At 41.8% G+C, this 20,968-nt stretch overlaps 4 protein-coding genes across 14 annotated transcripts in view; all 4 read right to left on the reverse strand.

Annotated features, from left to right (window-relative positions):
* Positions 1 to 1,024: 1,024 nt before the first annotated feature.
* Positions 1,025 to 8,972, reverse strand: unc93b1 (unc-93 homolog B1, TLR signaling regulator). 3 transcript variants are annotated; one of them, XM_027000479.3, is made up of 13 exons: positions 8,787 to 8,972; positions 8,249 to 8,368; positions 7,856 to 7,997; positions 7,413 to 7,566; positions 6,774 to 6,935; positions 6,209 to 6,338; positions 5,908 to 6,001; positions 5,244 to 5,368; positions 4,839 to 5,021; positions 4,069 to 4,348; positions 3,699 to 3,817; positions 3,164 to 3,286; positions 1,025 to 2,856 (listed from the first exon to the last, which is right to left on the reverse strand). In XM_027000479.3, the coding sequence occupies exons 2-13, from the start codon at positions 8,366 to 8,368 to the stop codon at positions 2,623 to 2,625; spliced, it is 1,866 nt and encodes a 621-aa protein (XP_026856280.2). In that variant the 5' UTR covers positions 8,787 to 8,972; the 3' UTR covers positions 1,025 to 2,622. The 3 variants fall into 3 exon arrangements, with proteins under 3 accessions (XP_026856280.2, XP_026856279.2, XP_026856278.2); XM_027000478.3 differs by having other exon boundaries at positions 8,249 to 8,391; positions 8,783 to 8,972; XM_027000477.3 differs by having other exon boundaries at positions 8,249 to 8,391; positions 8,787 to 8,971.
* A 731-nt stretch (positions 8,973 to 9,703) lies between these two features.
* On the reverse strand, positions 9,704 to 11,840 carry timm10 (translocase of inner mitochondrial membrane 10 homolog (yeast)). The gene is made up of 2 exons (XM_027000508.3): positions 11,634 to 11,840; positions 9,704 to 10,425 (listed from the first exon to the last, which is right to left on the reverse strand). The coding sequence occupies exons 1-2, from the start codon at positions 11,702 to 11,704 to the stop codon at positions 10,230 to 10,232; spliced, it is 267 nt and encodes an 88-aa protein (XP_026856309.1). The 5' UTR covers positions 11,705 to 11,840; the 3' UTR covers positions 9,704 to 10,229.
* Positions 11,841 to 11,980: 140 nt separating this feature from the next.
* Positions 11,981 to 20,419, reverse strand: LOC145660132 (uncharacterized). 2 transcript variants are annotated; one of them, XM_081724161.1, is made up of 7 exons: positions 20,114 to 20,419; positions 19,470 to 19,506; positions 19,274 to 19,384; positions 17,873 to 18,876; positions 17,282 to 17,753; positions 13,879 to 16,722; positions 11,981 to 12,636 (listed from the first exon to the last, which is right to left on the reverse strand). In XM_081724161.1, exons 3-7 carry the CDS (start codon positions 19,374 to 19,376, stop codon positions 12,311 to 12,313), a joined length of 4,749 nt encoding a protein of 1,582 aa, XP_081580287.1. In that variant the 5' UTR covers positions 19,377 to 19,384; positions 19,470 to 19,506; positions 20,114 to 20,419; the 3' UTR covers positions 11,981 to 12,310. The 2 variants fall into 2 exon arrangements, with proteins under 2 accessions (XP_081580287.1, XP_081580286.1); XM_081724160.1 differs by having other exon boundaries at positions 19,274 to 20,419.
* Positions 20,420 to 20,920: 501 nt separating this feature from the next.
* ctnnd1 (catenin (cadherin-associated protein), delta 1) overlaps positions 20,921 to 20,968 on the reverse strand; it is a 21,901-nt gene continuing 21,853 nt past the window's right edge. For all 8 annotated transcript variants that reach the window (XM_035531555.2, XM_035531549.2, XM_035531554.2 and 5 more), the window contains one exon: positions 20,921 to 20,968. This exon is cut by the window's right edge and continues 2,144 nt beyond it. The gene's annotated coding sequence lies outside the window, so the exon portion shown is untranslated.

Genomic DNA, 20,968 nt, shown 5'->3' on the forward strand with positions numbered 1-20,968 from the left:
TTGTGTGCCTTACCTTTGCCTTACAGGAAGTCATAACACACAAAATGAACACAGTGTGCTCAAACACTCAGATAACACTTTCATATAACAACATAAAAAAGCAGTCACTGTATCCGAGAATCCTCCAGTGTTTTTCTGCCATCTTTCAATAGCCAGCTGGGACACAAGGACCGTGACTTCCAGGGCCGGAATTAAACGCTGGAGGACAGAGAGGAACCCCGACAGAGGCAGACTGGGTTACTGTGTGGAAAGGATGAGGGATTCACACTCCATTCACTGCGCCATGAGCGCATTTGTGCTTGAACAAGAACTGTTCCTCAACTCCTGTCCTTGGGGGAGGTGAAGCTGTAGGTGTATAATTTACATAAGTGATAGCTTACAAAGCTTAACATAAATAAGATGTGACATATAGTCTCGCACACTTATTTTTTTTTAAAGAAGAAAGTGCTTTAAATGTATCAATGGACTGAGGAGTTTTTAAAGCTTCACATGACCTTTATAATGGAACTGAGTGATGGCGTGACACTGGTTTCTGTTAAGTGTTAACAGTAACTGTTAAGTGTTGCATTTAAAAGACTCAAGCCCTCACTGTAATTCTATTAAGACAGACAAGCTTATCTTTCTGTCTTTGTTACTGTCTCTTTTTTTCTCAGGCCCATGAGACCAGTCGTCTGAAGATGTTTAAGAAGCAGAAGTTGTTATTTGTCTGTATTGTGGAGGTGTGTGATGACTACTCTTCTCCGCAGGCCATGGGTTGGTGTAACACACAAGTGGGTTCCATGCACGTGCAGAGTGGTGCGTAAGTCTCACTCACACACGTGTACCACGTGTACATACATATACACACACACACACACACACACACACACACACACACACACACACACACACACACACACACACACAATTATGTCACCCTAAATTTTGTGACATAGATAGCTCCATACACTCATGTACTGAACATAAATCATTATGTAAATTTCATGCCTCCTTCCAAGACTTGCAGAAATTACAGTTAAATATAGCATGTTAATCATAATTTATGATCACACACTACACTTGAGCAGGCATACAGAACATGAGAGTGTTTGTGAAATTCACAGATGACACCTTAGAGACTTAACACAGTTTTGGTAAATAAGGCCCTGTATAGCAGATGAAAGCAGCAGCACACCATAAACTGTCAATATGGAAAGCCAAACAGTGGCAAGTACATATGCACTCATTTCTTCAAAAAAAGAAAATTTAAAAAAAATGCAGTTAATCAAACATCCGATTATACAAACATACAAACATCCTATTATACAAACATCTGATTATCCGATTATACAAACATCCTATTATAGCTATTCATTACTGGGAAAACGCCACACCACTCATTTTTGTTCACATACTCTTTCGACGTTTCCATAATCCTGCTTGATCCATCTCTTTCCTGTCTCAGGGTCCAGCTAAAATGCCAGTTTTGTGTGCTGAGAGTTCCCTGGCTACCATGGGCACCAGTGCATCACAGAGGGAGGCATGTGGAAGAGTATGCAGGCACTGGACAGACTGGGGCTCCAAACCAGTCCATCAGCAGGGGGCGGCACTGAGGCTGCGTGCAGGTAGGCAGAGGTGAGTGGGGGACATCAGGCCTAATGAGAGGGAGCATAAGCACTCACAGCTCCAACTGTCGCTCTACCAGTGCTGGGAGTGGCCGAGCTGCGGCCTGGGCAGTGATGTGTATGCGCTACGGAAAATGTGGACCAGTTGGACGGTCCACCCCAAGTACGCTGTACTGGCGTTTTGTGATGTGTAACTGCTATATGGGACAGATGAGTGTGTGCAACAGAAGATAGTTGGTGACTAAGAAACGCATATTTACCTCAAATTTGCTTTCGTGGTTATATTGAGTGCGTATCTCTGAGTATGAAAAGTGTGAGTGAGTGTGTAGTTGTAAATGTGTGTATTTAAAAAAAGTCTGAACACCATGTGTTTTAAAACATGGAAGTTATAAAAGGAAAAAAAAATCACCACTCTGAACTGAAATAACCATATAACTATTGACTTCAAAATCAACCTGTATGAAAGCAAAAGACATACAGTGTAAAAGTGGAACCAAGTGAAAAGCAGATGAAAACCTGCAGAATCACCTTGACCGACAGTTCAGTGTGGTCTGTTTCTATAGCAACAGACCACCTGGCCTTTTAAGGTAGTAGCTGCTTCCTCTTTTCACTTCTCATTTTACTTAAACACTTGCAGACCTTCCTTTTTCTGTCATGGTAGTTTTTCTCTCTTCTAGATTATGAAAAACAAACAAACAAACAAAAAAAAAAAAACGTACACACCTTTTTCCTCCCAAAAATATTCTCTCAAAACAATTACTTTAAATCCTTTACTTATTCATTCACTTTTAATTCATTCATTAATTCACTCTCATTCATTTATTCACCCATTCATTTACCTACTCATGTGTTCATTTATTCACTCATTCAATCCTTTTTATTCATTCGTTCACTCATTTATTCCTTCTCTCTCACTTACTTACACACACATATATTCACTGGGAACCCGTTCTCTATTTTGGATCCAAGGGCAGCCCATCCTCCTGTCCAATCAGCAGAGAGTGTTCAGTCACATGGCCTAGTCATATACCTCTCGGTCTCCTGCCTGTTCGTAGGCGGTATCATCCTGCCTCCGCCGCCGCCCTCTTGCCCTGCCTCTCTCAGGTCCTAGCGAATCAGAATCCTGGGAGCTGGCATCCTCCACCCTCTCTTCCTCAGCCTGCCTGCCCTCTTCATCCTCATCCTCCACATCGCTCTTGTCTGACTCGCATTCGTCAGAGTTTTCCTCCTCCAAGTACCGGTAACCTTTGACCTACGTGGAAGGAGATGATATTGACACAGGCAGATGATTATGTCAGTGAAAGGTGAAGCTCTGCTATAGTAGTAGTCTGAAGAACAAGAATTGAAAAACATGACTAAAACTGTCATGCAACAATTAAAATTCAGTTTGCTATGATAACGTGTTCATGCTAGTACACTGAAGGTGAAGCAGTAAAGTTTGGCCTGCTGTTCTGATGGTTCTAACACTCTGCATTTGCCTAACATTAGTAGTTTCTTGAATGTTCATTAAAGAAACCTCCACAGCTTTGTGTTAAGAAACAGGTGGACAGCTAACTCACTTTGTGTCGTGGACGGGGAATCCGTGGCAATCTGAAAGGGATTTTCTTGACTAGACGATGTTCCATCTGCCAATAACAGAAGCCTGCAACCAGCAGGGTAACCATTAAGATAGCAAGCTTGGCCTGAAGTGGAAGAAAAAGTTGGGAGAAAGAGGGAGTGAGAGAATAAAACAAAACAAAAAAGATCATAGTCTCCGATGTATTGTCTTTTCAATATTTTCATTATTTTTGAATAGTAAAAGTTTATTGATAGAAAAAAAACAATGACATGGTTTTTCATCTAAATCTAAAGAGCATGCTATCAATCAACATAGGCCCTTGTCTGGACAAATGACGTTCCAAACACACTGCTCATTATCCACTCCCCGAACAACAATCCCTGCGGAAGGCCCACAATGGACGCTAATTCGTGCAAAACCTGTCACGGCTTGCTCCAAACTGCCAACATTCCAGTTTAACAACACATGAAACTAGATATAGTCTGCCACCCCTCAAGCTTAAAAACCTACGCACGCACACAAACAAAATGCTTTACCCTCATAGGCAGGCTAGACCAGAGGTAGACGATAAAAATAGCGATAGCCTGCCACCAGTGGTAGACGGTGTAGACAAAGTCCAAGCGTTCTTTGTCCTCATAGAGCATGCCGAGCAGAGCTGCACAGAGGGATACAAGAGTTGTGGACATTTACACTCCATCGCTCAGGAAGCAGAGCACACGTACTGAATATGTTCCTCACAGAAATAAAGCAATAACGGTTATGACGCTAACATTTACATTTTTGCTTTTTTATTTCATTTTTGCTTTATTTTATTTATATTTTTTTTACACCTGTAGATGATGGCAACAGTACATTGCTTTTAGCTCTGAACTATTTGGCATGTGTGTGTATGGGGGTCGCACTCACTGCTCAGGCTGGTCTTGTTCAGAGCAGTGCCAAGACCCCAGAGAGCCACCAGAATCAACAGCTGAGGCAGCTGATCAAGCTTCTTGGGGGTAGAAGACCAGCACATGAGAACCATGAGCAGCACCAGGTGGACCACTGCCCCACCGAGGAGCAAGGTTTGTCGGGGCAAGCGCTGCAGCAGGAGGGCCAGTGAGAGTGCCGAACACGCCGAGGATGCCAAGCCATAGACCATCACCAGCAACCACAGATGCTCCATTCCTAGCGCACACACGCCGTAGGACTGAAGAGAGGGAGGACAACAGGAGGACAGAGAGGCAGTTCAGGAATTAGGACATGAGAGTTTTCAGCTCTCATTGTAAAGTTACTCTCAATGACTCTGGTTTGTTACTTTTGATTCCATAGACAGAGTGAACCAGTAACTACCCTGGAGATGTAACTGCCAAGATTTGCTATTCGTATCATGAGGTGTTAACATTTTTAAAAATATTTTTTTAATTATATATAAACACATATAGAAACACACAGGTCATATAAACAAAATCACTATAAACATAAAAATGTGGCTTTATGTGCTGTAAAAAGGCTACAATTCATTTAGCCTACAAGCCTGACCTCACACTTGTTATTTATTTATTTACTCGCGGCACAGGCTATTATAGAATCTGACTTCTCACACTCTTGTGATTAAAGTCCACTGCCGCCGTCGGCTCAGGCACCCACGAGGCAGTGGTGATGAAAAGCGGCCGTTCTCTGCTCCACTCGTTTCTCACCAGTATGAGACCCTTGACGGCGAACAGCACTTCAAAGCCGGAGTAGATGAAGAAAGGGCAGAGCAGACGCAGGCGGTAGTCACGCAGGTGCTTGAAGGGCAGCTGGAAGATGTTGCCCCAGCCGATGCTACGCAGGTCGATCTCCTCCGTGGGCCGGTACGCAGCACCACACATGGCCAGGAACTATGCGAGAGGCCCTTAGTTACTAACACAACCCGCTCTGCCACACACTGCTCAGGTGAGGACACGCCTGGCTGCTTCACAGCTTCGGCCTCGTGAATACAAACAGTGCAATGTGTTTGGAGTCGACACCAGAGCTTTGTGAGAAAAGGGACTCAGAAAACAGAATGTGAGGCATTCTTGTGTTAGCTGAGATGATCAGAGATGAATAGAGGCTCATCTTACTATGATCATGGCGATGAAGGCAGCTCCCATTAAAACACTCTCTACCTCAATGAGGAGCATAGAGCGAGGCAACTGATGCAGCACGGTCTTATTGAAACCCTCTATCACTCCCTTCCCATCTGCTCCTAAGGAGAGAGAGAGAGAGAGAGAGAGAGAGAGAGAGAGAGAGGGAGGGAGGGAGGGAGGGAGGAGAGAGAGAGAGAGAGAGAGAGAGAGAGAGAGAGAGAGAGAGAGGGAGGGAGGGAGGGAGGGAGAGAGAGAGAGAGAGAGAGAGAGAGAGGGAGGGAGAGAGAGAGAGAGGGAGGGAGGGAGAGAGAGAGAGGGAGGGAGGGAGGGAGGGAGGGAGGGAGAGAGAGAGAGAGGGAGGGAGGGAGAGAGAGAGAGAGAGAGAGGGAGGGAGGGAGGGAGGGAGGGAGAGAGAGAGAGAGAGAGAGAGAGGGAGATAAACAGAGAGAGAGAGAGAGAGAGAGAGAGGGAGAGGGAGAGAGAGAGAGAGAGGGAGAGAGAGAGAGAGAGAGAGAGAGAGAGAGAGAGAGAAGAGAGAGAGAAAGGGAGGGAGGAGAGAGTGGGGTGAATCTTCGTGACTGAACAATGACCACCAGGTGTAGGCTGGAGGGTACAGCAATAGAGAGCTGGAAAGAGGAAGCAGAATAGCTGAGCTTACCACATTGCTTGACATTGTACAGAGTGTGATTGTAGTCACTCAAATAGTTATTGAGGAAGAGGACCATGGGGAACTCTGCAAACACGAAACTCAGCTAAAAAGACAGAAACACACAGAGAGAAACACTGGCATAAACAGCAGAGTAATGGAACAACAGGGCTGCACCTGTATGTGTGTGCACCATACACAAACCCCAACACAATCCAAGCACAAAACCATTCTCAACATCTATGAATATGAACAAATTCTGTTGTGTCTCCCCCCAGGATACACTGAGCAGGTACTGGCCAAGCTTTCTCACATGGAAGCAGATGTAGAAAACCGACTGGAAGATGATGACATAATGATGGCATGCACCCTTTGGCACCTTCTTCTGCTCCTGCACATGCTCTTCCTTATAGTTTACATACTCGTAATACTGCTGGGCCATCCTGCAGTGTTCGACATCATAGCACGCACGCACACACACACACACACACACACACACACACACACACACACACACACACACACACACTCAGTGACCACCATGTAGTCCACATCTTTGCCATGTGATTCAGCTATAAAAGCTGTAAGAAATGATCTTAGGTGAGACAGGTGTCCTGGAGGTGTGTCTGAGGACAGGATTGAACACCACTGGTAGTTTCACATTACTGTAGGGCTCTGTTAAGAGGAGAGAAACACCTAACACAGCATGGTGTGTCCGGTGAAGGGTGGAACTAAACTCTGTGGGTGGATGTTTCTCTGGGAGCATTGCTGGGTGTACACACCCACAAGAGGAACTACCCTTTGGAAGCATATGGAAGTAAATTATTTATTGAACCATGAAAGCAATTTCCCCACTAATAAAAAAACAGTTTCTCCACCTGGTAATGTAGTTCCCAAGAGAGGCCCATAGAGGGACTATGGCAACCCCTATGGCAACAGCTGATGGCACCAGCGTATAATACCGCTCCCAGTAATTGGTGGAGACAAAGAGAGCATAAATTCCAGAGGCGAGGAACATCATCCATTTGGTGCCCAGGAACCTGGGAGAGTCACACAGGTACACACGTGTGGGAGTGCGCGCACACACACACACACACACACACACACAGACCAGTGAGTATTCAATAGTGACAGCATGGCTTTTAGGGTCAGGAGGAAAGAAAACAGAGAAATGCAGTAGATTCAATGTGTGATGAAACAAGAAGGGAGACAGACATAAACAAAATATAACTGTAATCAATAACGGCATTTCTAATCCACCTGTTTTTAACTGAGTAAAAAAATTACATTTTATTATTTGATGAAAAGTATGTAAGAAAGATCAAAAAATAAAATAATATAATGAATATTAAACAGGTGACAAATGCTAATCAGATTAAAGCGGCATACATTTATCACATTTTCAACTGTACAAGGTAGGTGACAAAAGTAGAGGGAGGGGAACAGATGCAAACTGACTGAAGAGAGAGGCAGAATCATTTCAGAGCGAGAGAAAGAAGTGGAACGGCTTCGCTTACCGGATGAGCACAGGTGTGTAGAGCAAGCCCACGACAGGAGTGACATTAATGCCCATCAGCATCTTGTTGTCAATGTCCTCCAGGCCCAGACTGCCATATTTCACCTCTCTGTACGTCTCGTCGTAGTGCAGAATTAACTGCATCTGCAGCAGGCCTGCAAAACACAGCACGTCAATGCCACAAATGCTACTGCACAGTGTACGGTACCAGGCATGTGGCATGCTCCTAATCTTGCTGCACGTGTAAAGTGTTGGTCTGTTGTTTTTGTTATTTCTGTTATTTTTGTTATTTTGAACAAATGTACTTGCATATTTAATAACCTTTTTTTTTCCTCATTGAGACACACACACACAAAAAAAACGATACAGACATTTAGGAATTTTCGATGTGCTTATTAGCTAAAGTGGTTCATGGTCATCTGCAGCAGTAAAGAGGAAACATACCCATGTAAACACTGTAGAGGATCATGCCCCCACAGCTGGCCCCCACCACGTTCTTAACCACACCCAGCCTTTTCCGCCTGTAATACTTCCTCTCCTCCTCTTCCTCATCATAGTCTGGGTGTGGCCCCAGAAACTCATCTTCCTGACAGAAAAAGAAGAATTAATTGACTGATGAAAGGTTCCGTGGTTGAATTTCATGGGTGGGTTAAAGGAAACTGGCACTATACTGTTATCTTGCACAACCAAGAAAACTGAAAACAGGCACAGCATTAATTCCCACAAACGCAAGTGGCTCACCATACCTTCTGGTGCTTATGCGCAATCTAAAATTACATTATAGACTATCCGTTTTAAGACTATTCGTAAAAAACGCTCTCTTCTCTTCACTTCTACCTGTCCCTGTATGTTGCCTTCCTGACATCGTGGCTGCAGATCATCATCGTCGTCAGCAGGGGGCACACCATGCAATACAGCCTCGCAGTACACGTTGTCTTCTGTATTAACTGCTGCCATCTGGTGGTCACACGGTAGAACGTCTAACCAAACCATAGAAATGGAAATCCATTCAAAAGTGGGAAGTAACAGCGAAGCAGATCATAGATGTACATTAACCTAAATACGACCGCAGATTAACTAAGCGGGTAATAGGCTTATAATAACACATATGACACTTTAGGATTCCTTCAAAAATCCTAAGAACTTCAGAGTAACATGCAAAAGAAGCCACTAATAAACTGAGTAAAAGCATTATTCGGATATTTCAGAAATATGATACGAGTAACATCAGGCAACGCATGTCAATTCGGATGTCTTTTTAGGTTTATTTTCTAATGACTAATTTAGCCTTATTCACACCATGTCTCAATAATTTCTAATGTCGAAGTACCTGCACTTTGCAAACAGACTGATGACATATTGCAAACATACCTACCTAAACTCGGGTCCCGTAAGGTTGTAATCAACACTAAAGGTTAACGGACATACAACGGAATAGCTCCTGCATCAAATTTCTCTCTTCAGAGTTGAAACGATCCTGCTCTTAACAGGCTTACATTCCTTTTCGTCTATATTGGAGAACGACAGACCAAGCTAAAACGGACAAGAGGAAATGAAAGTTGCCCCTTTCACTTCCCAGTTCTTGCGATATCTTAAAGATACAGTACCGTTTCCGATGGTCGGATTGCACCTGCATTCAAACTTGTATAAAATTAATTTTAGGTGGCGCGTTGAGCAGATACACCACCAGGGGTTTCCTAATGGAAAAAACCTTGCTATTACCCTGAATTATGAAACCCAGAAGAGGATAATTTACATTTATAATTTATCTGATGCTTTCATCCAAAACGATTTGCAATTATGTCTGAATACAACTTTAGCAATTGAAGGTTAAAGGCCTTGCTCAGGTGCCCCAACAGTGGCAACCTGCTGGTGGTAGGACTTGAACTTGCAACCTTGCAATTACAAGTTGAATACCTTAAGCACTGAGCATTTAGGCCCACAAACTAAGCCCTCACCAGCCTTTAGGGCATTTATGCCAAAATAAACAAGCGCATGACTGAAAGGTACTTCAAACTAAGTTGTGCTGCAATGTGTTGCAATCACTGAAGATACAATTTCAAAAGCATAAGAGCTGGTACAAAATCCTGAAGTAATTTTTAAACGAGACAGTTTCCAAAAAGACCTGTTAGGATATGCTATACAATTGTTTTACAAGTTAAGACAAATGAGTAGTGTTTTACCAGATTTATTAAATGTAATACTAATTCTAAATAGAGATACTACTATTAATTGTTGTCCTGAATATGGTCTTTTTGGTAATAAATAATAAAAGGTGGACATAAAAAAGCATAAGTTCTAGCAGATTTAATTAAGCTGTGCAACAAATTTTTTCCCCCCAAAATAGCATGAATACAATAAAACGTTTTACAGTGTCAGTAGTCACATTGAATTAACAAATATACACACACACGCATACATATGAATATATATATATATATAAAAAAAGGGGTGGACTGTTCAGTTGACAACATGCAGGAAAAAAAAAACATTTAGCATCCATACAGAACTTGGTCTGCCCTCACATACACTCATGCTCACATTCGCTCAGGCTTCAAGGCAAAAAAAACCCCCTAAAACTAAATAGGTCAGTCAATCATGTAGTCTCAACTGCTCCTGCCAATTACAACAGACTAGATTCCAGTAAGAAATTACTGGGCCACCAATAACTCAAATATATCAAGTTCTACCATTGCTGCAAATCTCAGAGAGATTCAACAGATGAAGGCTGAGGTCAAGTGTGTAATGTCTTCTCATAATTCTCAGTACAGCTGGCCTGGCCAGCCCATAAGCTGCTGTCTGGATATCCGGATGGGCTTTAACCAGTCCCTGCAGCAGCCTTCCTCATCATCTCCTCATCCTGTACAGAGAGTTCAGTAAGCTTGCGCCCCAGTCTCTCATGCAGGTCGAGGTACTTGGCAACACAGCGGTCCAGACACACTGCCTCGCCTTTTGAAAGTTCGGCTTCCTTGTAGTGAGGGGGCACGCATTTCCTGTGACATGCGCTGGTCATGCTGCAGGAGAAAGGAAGAAGGGGATAAATAAACATTTTATACATACACTATTAATCTCACGTTTCTTGGGTTTAAGCTACTTGACGTACTAGATGAAATGAATATCATACCAGACAGACCCCAGTCCTGTCACAGACACTAGTAAAGACCACTCCATTACTAACATCCACTGAGAGATTCAATCAAAAGGCACCGCATCCAAGCATATTACGTATCCGAGTTGTGAAGTTAGCCATTTTTTTGTGCACATACTCTACACAAGGGAACCTGAGAAACTTCTGTGACTCATGATTGTGTCAGACAGCTTATAAAATACAGAGAAATGAAAACTACAGCTGACTTTAAAAATTTGAAAATGTGCACCCGTCTCTCAAGCACATTTCTATATAGAAATATATATATATATATATATATATATATATATATATATAAATTTTAATGATTAATGAAAATGATCACTCAAGGACAACCAGTAACTTCTCATGTTCCATATTTTTGGTTTCTACCACTCCATATAATGAACCATAGCACCATGTTTAATAAGCTCTTGGTTGCATGCAAGGGCAATACCCTGGACTGCAGAAGTAGGTATTTTGCCGTATTTTAGACTACTACGATTATTGATGGAAGAGTTAGTTAGAAAGACTAGAAGCTACCTTGATTGCCACTTTGTTGTATTACTGGGAATGTGGTTTTGGTGAAGGTGGAAGCTGACTGACCTTTCTGTCATGCCTGACCTTCAAGATAACTAAAACATACACAAATCTTTTAACAGGTTTGTGTTTGATTGCCTTAAGCGTCTTACCAGGTTAACATCTCGTTAGTTACTAGCCATGACATCTACGTGGCATTTCCTAGGAAATACAAACAAAATAGCTATCGTTTAACCTTACCTGAACCAAAGTCCACCAACCGATCTAGTTACGTGTCATATGACGACATTCCAACTAATTAAACCAAAACTTAAAAATATTGCCCAAACCGTGTCCGATATCTTACGTTAGCTAGCCAGCCTACCTAGCTAGCATGATCACTTGCAGAAGATGGCAAACAGTGCATTTATCTTCCAAATACAAACCCCCCGAGCAGAAAATACTGCCATGTTAATGAAAGCTATTGTACCTAAACGCTGAATCTAGCTAGCTACCTAACCTTTGAGGTAACCTGCCGTTAACAAGTTAGTAACGCTGGCTGGCTGATAACCTTACCGGTTATACATGTCTGCCATCATCTCCACTTCGAGTTCCGCCGCCAGCTGCTGTGCTTTCATCGGATCCATCCTGACGACTTAACGTTTTCAACTAGCCCGTAGAAACCTCACAACGAAGAGTTTAAACAGAAGGGTTCCGTTTAACAACGAACCCTGGCAGCAACGATTAACCTTCAGTGAACAGAACACACGTGGTAGCCCCCGCTTCCAAATATTACTTCCGGGGTCAACATAGCTTCTCCTTTTATGGTTGCTGTCGGTAGCTAGATACTGAAAATCAAGCACTGGACTATTCATATTGTATATTTTGTAAAATATGCATTCATTCCCTATTATGTCAGTACTATTTTAACAGCAAAGTTTGGCTTTTCTTAATGGCAAAGAGAAAAGAAAAATAACAGTACTTCCTGATTCCGGAATACAAAACCCAACACCCGAACTAAGGTTTTCCAACATCTAAAAAAAGTCCTCAAATATGCATAATCAAAAGGACAATGAAATATTCATAATTTAACACAAGTGCTTTTTGTGTGTATAACAGACAGTAACAACTCAGGAAACCTTAAAAGAAAAAAAGAAAAAAACAAACAAAAAAAACCCCCACCCTGGTTCTGATTGTGTTAGTACAAAGGGGAAAAGACTCAGATACCCCAGCCTTGCAAAAGCAAACAAGGTTCAATTTGTCTCATCTCCAGTCACATCAACCTCTTCCTCCTCTCCCAAGTCATCCTCTGTGTCCTCATCCAGAATGGTGGTGAAGGGTTGGCTAATCGATGAATGAGGCAGAACACTGGGAAAGCCCCATACGTCATCCACAACTACCTCTTCATCTTCATCACAGTCCCAGTTCTCTGTTGACTCAAACTTCACTCTAGCTGCAGACACTGATGAAGGATCCATTGTATTCACTGGGGGGTTGCTTGGAGCAGCCTGCTCAGGCTCCTCTACAAGCTGGACGGAAAGATCTTCTACGCTTGTGCTTGTTGGTGTCTGTGTTAAAGCTTTAAAAGACAAACCAGAAAATCTTTCATGGCTATTTACTATACAAGGACAAGGTTGGTGTTTCTAATAGGTGTTTTTAGGCTGGCTTTAGACAGTGAACATTCATGAAAGTAAATTTAACAAGTTGCATAATGAAAAAGGATCCTGCAACTCAAACTCATCCACAGCATCCATCTCAATATCTTGGAACATGAAAAACACCTTGACTTTGTGAAAGGTAGTAGTTTCTCATTTTGCAAGTTATCATGACAACACAAATGTATTTCCCAAAGCTAATGCTTCTATAATCAGTTGTAAAGTTAAATGTTAGTAGCTGTTTAAGCAGATGCTTGTGTCAGAACTTACTCTGAGCCTGATGCAGCTGGGAGCTACATTATTCAATATTATCTTTGTTGACACGCCCTCATTTTACACAAAGCAAAAGCTCCTTTGAGATCTAAAGGATAGAAATTATTACAGAAAGGGAAGTGTGCTCCTCAATGAAGTATGTTTAAAAATGAACATTTTTTTTTACTAAAGGTGTAAGAAAAACAGCAATGAAGGCTGGAAAATTGCATACAAATGCAGCAAATATAAATGTCAGATTAGTTTATGTGGGGAGAACAACGATGCATAAAAATAAATGTTAATTTGGCTAAATAGTGAAATATTTGGCCAGAAACTGTTTTTGAACTGTTTAACTGTCAAGTTGAACCGAATTGTTGCATACAGTTCTCAATATGCAACTATATGCATAAAAAGTTTCACTGTAACACCAGCCTTAGTTTAAAAACATTAAAGCATAGTCCTGATCAAATTAAAAAATATCCTCTTCCTGCAAATTGTACATTTACTTTATCTTGGTCATAAGACTACATGTTGTACACAGCTGTGCTTTGCAGTGCTGCCATTCACTAAGTAGCGCATCTTCAACGGGACAGGTGTATTATTTATTTAAAGTTATGTATTATGTTATTAAATTATATATTTAAGTGTAATTATTTTTCACACACACACCCCAATGGAGAGAAATTAGAATTTAACATGTGGCAAAATGTAATTCTGAGTAAAACTGTGGTCCCAAATTCTCAACTTGTCAAGTCCATTAGGCACACCAAAAAAAGCAGGCATTCCTAATGTCATGTGCATCATGTGGGCTGCCATAATCATTTCATATCAATGTCTAAACCTGTATTTCTGGTTAGGCAAACCTAATTTGAACATTTTACTTAGCCTTTAAAGTGTAAAATATACTCAGTTACCTTCATCTGATGAAATGACTTCAGCATGCGTCTTTAGAAACCGTGGGCCGCTTAATTCCCTCTCCTCAGCACGAGCCTGTCCATCAGTTATCTTTGAACTAGAATGGTTTCCCTCCATGCCCGTCTCATCATTGCTCCATTCAGTATGAGCTACCCCATGTCCATGACCTGTAGTAACCTGGGCAGTCTCGTCCACCACTTCCAGATCACCACCACTTATTGCAGCACCGTGTTCGTTGTTTTTAGTTATTTCCTTGTCATAAACTGCTTCCTTTTCTGTATGCTCTCCCACTTTCTCATTCCAACTATCTGGCTTAACAATTTGAATGCTCTCACTATCTTTATTATAAAAATCTCCAGTCTTGTCTGATGCCACCTCTACTGTTTCACTACATTCTGAAGTCAGTATTTCACAAAAGCTTTCTGAAATTTGCTCACCTTTCAAATCTTTTTCAGCAGCTAACACTTTTGAGTTCTCAACTGATGTTACAGTATTTGTTATATCTTCAGATCTTAAAGGATATTCAGTGATTTGACTGGATTCACTCCGAGACCCATTTTTCACTTCGAACGTGTTTATAAAAGGAACAGAATACAGCTCTGAACCAAGATCAGTGTTCAGATTAATGCTGTGACTGGATAAATGAATGGAATTAAAGTTAACATTCATTGTTTTATCTGCTTGGATTTTACCAGTGTTTGTCTCACAGTTTCCACCAATTAAACATCCATTTTGGCTTTTGAATGAAATGTTCAGCTCCTCACTGTTGACGGTGCTGCTTTCTGAATCTGCCTTTTTGTTTTTACTTCTGTCTACAACCTGCTCTGCTTTACCATCTACTGCTACCGTTCTATCAGCTGTACTCTCTCCAGTGGCATCTTTCTCTTCCTGTCCACTGATGCTGGTCAACTTTCTCCTCTGCACCGGGCCTTGTTCTATGAACTCCCTGAATTTCTTTACAGTGAGTGGTGGTGGTGGCTCGGCGCAGTTTTTCCTCTCAGTTGTCTCAAAATTGCCTGCATTCTGAAAACTTGGCCTTGCATGCTGGTCCATTGCCAGAAAAAGTGTATTGTCTTTTCCTTTACTATAAATGGTATGGTGGAAAATACAATCAACAATGCTTGGCCGTTGAGCTTGACTAGCATGCTTAATGGGTTGTTTGGTTGTCTCAGTGTTCACATCAGTGCTCAATTCCTCAACAGAGTATGAGGAAGTATTCATCTCTGGTTCTTGTGCTGTACTGTCTTCACACCCATTGTTCACCTTACCTTTTGCAAAACCTTTAGACAACCCATTTACATCCTGTATTTTTGTTACAGATTGTGGAATGGCCAAAGCATGTTTCCCTTTCTTATGGGGTCTTCCATGTTTTAGTACAACTTGTCCTTCATTCTGTACAGATTCAGCGGTTTTGACCCTCTGTGTGAACTGCAAATTATAATCATCAGCAGAGCTGAAATAATCAAAACCTGCATACAAATCATTCAATTTCCTTACTTTGCTCAATTTTTGCACAAAGCCTGCAGCACAATTGGCTTTTTTAGGGGGCCTCCCACACCCACATTTTGCTACAAGAGTAGGTTCTTTTTCATCCATCTCTTCTTTAGATTCACTCTGTTTTCCACACTTAAAAGGTTGGGTTGTCTTGCAATGTGCTTGGTTTTCCAAGGATCTTCCTTCAGTTGATACTCTTTTGAGTGACTTGCCAGACCTCAGCCAATCCATTTTCTTGGGGCAAGTGTTATGAGTCTGTTGTGTGGCATCAATGCTTGCAACAGCTCCTTTGTTCACGCTCCAAGGTTTCATTATCTTGACCATTTGTACTACATTTGAGTTATAAGCAGTCTTCTTGGTTCTTTTCCTATCTTGCTCATTAGCCATTGCCTCAACACTGCACCTTTTTGTAGATATTCTCTGGCCCAATACTTTATCTGTTGGTCTGTCTGTCTCCCTGTCCTCTGAGCTTGCTGATGTCGGCTTCTCATGGCTCCAGCTTTGCGTAGTTATCTGCCCTAATCTGCTCTTAGTAGCCCCTTCAAGGTAACCCTTATTTGGTCTGAAATTGCATGAGCTGTTACTTAGCACAGTGTCATGACTTGACAAGGAAGCATAACCACTTTGCTTTACATATAGAGGAGTACACGATGGATTCACTTGGTCAGTTTTACCAGAAAATGCCTGTGGCTGGGGTGAAGAAATCTTCAATGATGGCTGTGGGTTAATAGATGATACAGACAGCCATGAAGACATTTCCAATGGTCTTAGAGTGCTAGACTCTTCCTTTTCTGATGCAAGGGGTGAAAGACATCTTGGGAGCCTCATCTCATTGAACTCGGCCTCATCAGAATTTGGGGCTTCAACAATGGCTTGTGCTTGCTTAAATGATACTTGATGCATTATGTAAGGAGGATTTTTCACTGGTGTTGAATTGGCCAAGTCTCTGTTGGTTTCTGTGACTATGTTTACTCTGTCTAACGAATTGTGCGCTGCTCTGCTTGTGGTCACTTTTGAAGTGTGTACATTCCCATGAAGACCTTCACTGGTATTACTCAGACCTTCTTTCATCAATTGAACATGGTTATCTGCAGTCCAAAAAAAGTTATCCAACACCTCACCTACATTTTGGTGTGGCAGCTGGAGACCTGCAGTACAAGCAGGAAGGGTGGACGCTGGGACTTTTTCTGATACAGTGCATAGAAATGTAGAGGATGAATGAGTGTCTTTTTGCGGTGTAATACACGGAGACGTAACAAATGATCCCGGATAACTTGCCACTGATGCCATATTCTTGAGTTCAACTGTCCTGCATCCGGACTGGCTCTCTAAGACGGTGCACTCTGAACCTGCACAAGAGAAAGCATAAGCACAGCTGAGCTATGAAAAAACGATTCAAGTTCTGTTGGGTCCAACAGAGCGGACACAGAGCAGCGGTACTTATCAATAGCCATACAGTCACACTGAGGAATGTATACCGAACACATGCCATATTTTGAGCCCAGGAAAAAGCAAAAGGTGCATTGATTCAACTCAAAGAGGAGCTGGAGAAAGAAATGTACACACTGAGGGGAAAAAAAAGAGATACTTGGGAGAGAATGCAACTACTCAAAGAATGCATTCTTAAAGCCTGGTGTTGACGGATCATATTTAGTACCTACTTTACCATTCACTGCATTACCGTTGTTTCATGTCACAAAATAAAGTTAGCAAATGTTTGATCTTAAAACTCTCACTGAAAGAATAAGAAATTAGCAATTATATATTTTTTTCATTTAATCTTTAATGCACTCCATTTTGTAATTTAGGAGGAATGCTCCAGCTGAAACCAGTGTAACTGCGGTCCAGAATTTGGTGCCTTTACAACTGGAAAGTTTTCTGTAAAGTAACACAAACATTCTCTTTTACCTGCTGCTTGTTGTCCAGAGGAACCTGAGATTATCTTGCCAGAGTCACGTCCCCTAGCCGCTATATTATCCCCACACACACAAAGACAGTTATATGGAGCAGCTTCACACAGCCCAATTTGTGGATCCAGGTTTGAACATAGCTGGTTTAAATGATGCATGCTGTTTCCATCCGTTGACTCTGAGGGCAAGATGTTTATACCCATCATAACCATATCCTCCAGTAGCATTGCAAAATTCTCATCAGACTCTTCGGCCTGTGGCAGACCTTGTGATGCTGATTGCATTTGTAAAGGGGAGGAAAGAAGCCCGGGATCATGGGTAGGGAGATGAGACTTTTCTGAAGGGGGCCTGGCAGGGGTGGCAGGAGATGAGGTATTCAGGTCTGAAGGGGGTGTGAGTGTTACAGTCCCAAGTAGTGCTGGAGAGGGGCCCCCCTGAACTCCAGGGCAGGTCCGCTGGTTCTGTACAAGCTTACCAAGACAAGAAAAAAAGCACGTCATGAATCAGCAGCAGGTGCAATATAGGAACATTTAGAGGCAATGCAAATTAGCTACCAACATGTATAAATCATTTACTGAATCCAACTGACCCTGTGAAAAGCAGGTACCTCACAGTCACTGTGCATCATTCCTGGGCCAGTATGACACCGCTCTGAAGCAGCAGATCCACACATGCTTGATTCATCTGCTCTGCTCTCCTCATGGATGCTAACAATCTCCCACAATGCCCCACTGGTTCTCCTCTTCAGTTTAATCTTCAGTGAAATCTGAGTGTCTTCTGACTGTTCAAAAGCAGTGCTATTTTGGAAACCAAGCTTCTTAATCAACTTGCGGAAATCTTTACCCCCAATTCCTTTTGTTCCTTCCAAGACCCCAGAATTCAGAAGTTTTGACTCAGTCTTAATATTTAATAACTTGATTTGTTTGCATTTCAGACTCTCTTTGCTCAACTGGTCTAGCATCTTAGGATTTTTGCCTTTTTTCTTTTCCATTTCTTGGCAGCATTTGGAGTGAGCACCAGCCGGTGTTTCACTAAGGCTGGAGAGGGAGGCGGCAGCAGTGTCATTTAACAAGTCAGCATTACCAAGTGGAGAAATGGTGCTGTACTCACTAGACATGGAAGCCAACACAGGAGGCTGGGCTAGAGACAGTACAGGCTCTGAGACACAGCAAGCATCTGTCAGATTACCTTTAGGACTATCAGTCTGAGACCCTGCATGTATAAACCTTTGCCCTTCTGTCAAGACCAGTGGACTTGGAGCTTGCTTTTCCATTTCTGTCTGCAGACCAATCTCCCTCCATCTCACAGCTTTGTCCTGATGCCCAGTCATATGTCTTTTCTTGCCATCTATCAGATTACTGAAGCCAAGCCTGTGGGCAACATCAATCACCTCCTCCTGTTCACCAAAACCCTCTCCTGCCATTTCCCCAGAGTAGATGAACCCAACTAACTTCAGAAGGGCATTAGCCCCTACTGCATGAAGTTTGACTAGTCTGCTCTGCCCTGCTGGAAGCAAAGGAGAGTTGGCTAGGGCTCTAGAAAAAACTGGGCTCAGGGCAGACAACACACAGCCATGTGCAGGAACAGACACACCTAGGAGAGTAAGAGTATAATAATTTTGCAATATACCATTAAGCAACCCCTTTAAAGCACACAGAAACAGACTAAAGTACACAGGAAACACTAAAACGCACCTTAGATTTACATGTAATTCACAAATCAAGGTAAAATTCATTATCTACAGCCTCATTAAAGACATATTTCCCCCCCCCCCCCCAAATATATCATCTAAAAAGTTAGATTACAAACAAAAGCAGACTGATGCTGGCTTCTATAACTGTTCCTACTTTTCCACATGAATGGCATGCTTTAAAAAAAAAAAAGTTTAAAATGTAATTTAATCCACTTGGTTCAGTGAAAAGTATATAGGCAGTTTAACGGTAACCACAGAACAGGCCTGGCAGGACTACATCGCTGCCTTCTCCCTCACCCTCTGTCTGCAGCAGTATGTCACAGTGGAGGCTGCCATGCTGCTGTTTCTGTAGTTCACGAAGGAGGAGCAAGGCAAAGCCAGGCTGCCTGTATCGCCACATCTTGAGAACTTCACATAAAACAATTAGTTAGATGTGGAAACGTAAACAGAAAAAAGGTTACTGTAATGATAAAGTCAGAGATGCCATATTTACCGAACTATTAACGCAATAGGTCTACACAATTCTTTACCTGTCAGACAAAAACACAGTTAAATTATAATTAAAGATTTACCAAACTCAGCCATCGGAGTAGTTTATAGACTTAAACGGAAACTATTATTAGAAACACCCACTTGCGAACATTACCAGCTAACGCCAACTAAACTAGCTAGTTCGTTATGCATTTATAGACATGGAGGCCGAATTATCCTACACTGACAGGCAATCTAGTCCTGTAATCATGAATTTCACCATTTACCTACACACGAAACCGTACAATACATGCGAGCTCAGCAACAAGGAATGGTATTTGCGTTCCCGTTGTTAAAATTAATAAACCACTAGGCAAACTTTCCAACACAACAGAAAACGAACCATGTCACTAAGCAGGTAAGTAGCAAGCCATGTTGCGTTTAAATAACATATTCCCAACAATTGGAAAATCACGTATACTTTCCACAAAGCTTGACTTTAATGAAGTTTAATCTGAATAAGTATTAGTGACATAGCGTTAGCTAGCCAGCTAAACTAGACAAGCCAAGCAATCAATCAACAAACAGGTGGCGCCTGCGCTCATTTGATAGCTCAATCAGTTGCTAGCTAACGTGAGATCATCAAATTGTCTACTAACAGCCCACCTATTAACTTTTACTCCGTAGCCAAGTCCTTCTTCGCCAAATGAAAAAGACATTAAATAATGTCTTGTCTTGTTTGCAACTAACTAGCTAGGTTTTTAGCTAGCCAATTTTGTAACGGTCAGAGGGTCGCCGGTCGACGCTTAAATGGGCGGGGCATCAAACGGCGTTGATACCTGCGCGTGAAGTCCAGCGGTACCGCTTTGGTAATTGACGTTTGTGAGAAATCGCCCTTTCATATAAAAAATGTCGTTTTATATAGAAATTGTCGTTAGGATATAGTTTACATAATTACGGCCAATTTGAACGGTTTTTGAAAAACAGCGTTTTTAGAAGGCCGTTATGGACAGTGAACTAAATGCGCCACTATTTATTGTGGGCGTCTTGGGTCACAAATTAATCATGTAGAATATTAAAATTGTAGTTCACGTTTAACCATTTAATACATCATTACGAGAAGTGTGGCCCTACCTAAAATATGAAAACTACTTTAAACCATTTCATGGTTCACCAAAAGTGGCTGTTTCGATCAGAACCATAAGCAAGATGCGTGAGGAATTTCAGCTGGAAAACGATATGCACGTTAACGTTAATAACACACAAAAGTCAAAGCTTTGGAAAAAAAAAAAAATCACTCTTTTATTAAAAATGGTATTGCTAAGTTACATGTTCATTTCAAAAAAGAAAAAGGTGCAACGTTTAGGAGCCAAATGTAAAGAGATGAAATATTTATCACCAGAACGATGCGATTTTTAGTCTTGCGTATAAACTGTATGACAACGGACAATACATAATACATGACACATGAACGATTTTTCCTTGTTTTGTCTTTAATTAAAAGATATAAACTGTAAATGG

Source organism: Electrophorus electricus, chromosome 12 (assembly GCF_041902795.1).
Source record: "Electrophorus electricus isolate QZ-2024a chromosome 12, ASM4190279v1, whole genome shotgun sequence".
In the NCBI taxonomy this organism is placed as follows: domain Eukaryota; kingdom Metazoa; phylum Chordata; class Actinopteri; order Gymnotiformes; family Gymnotidae; genus Electrophorus; species Electrophorus electricus.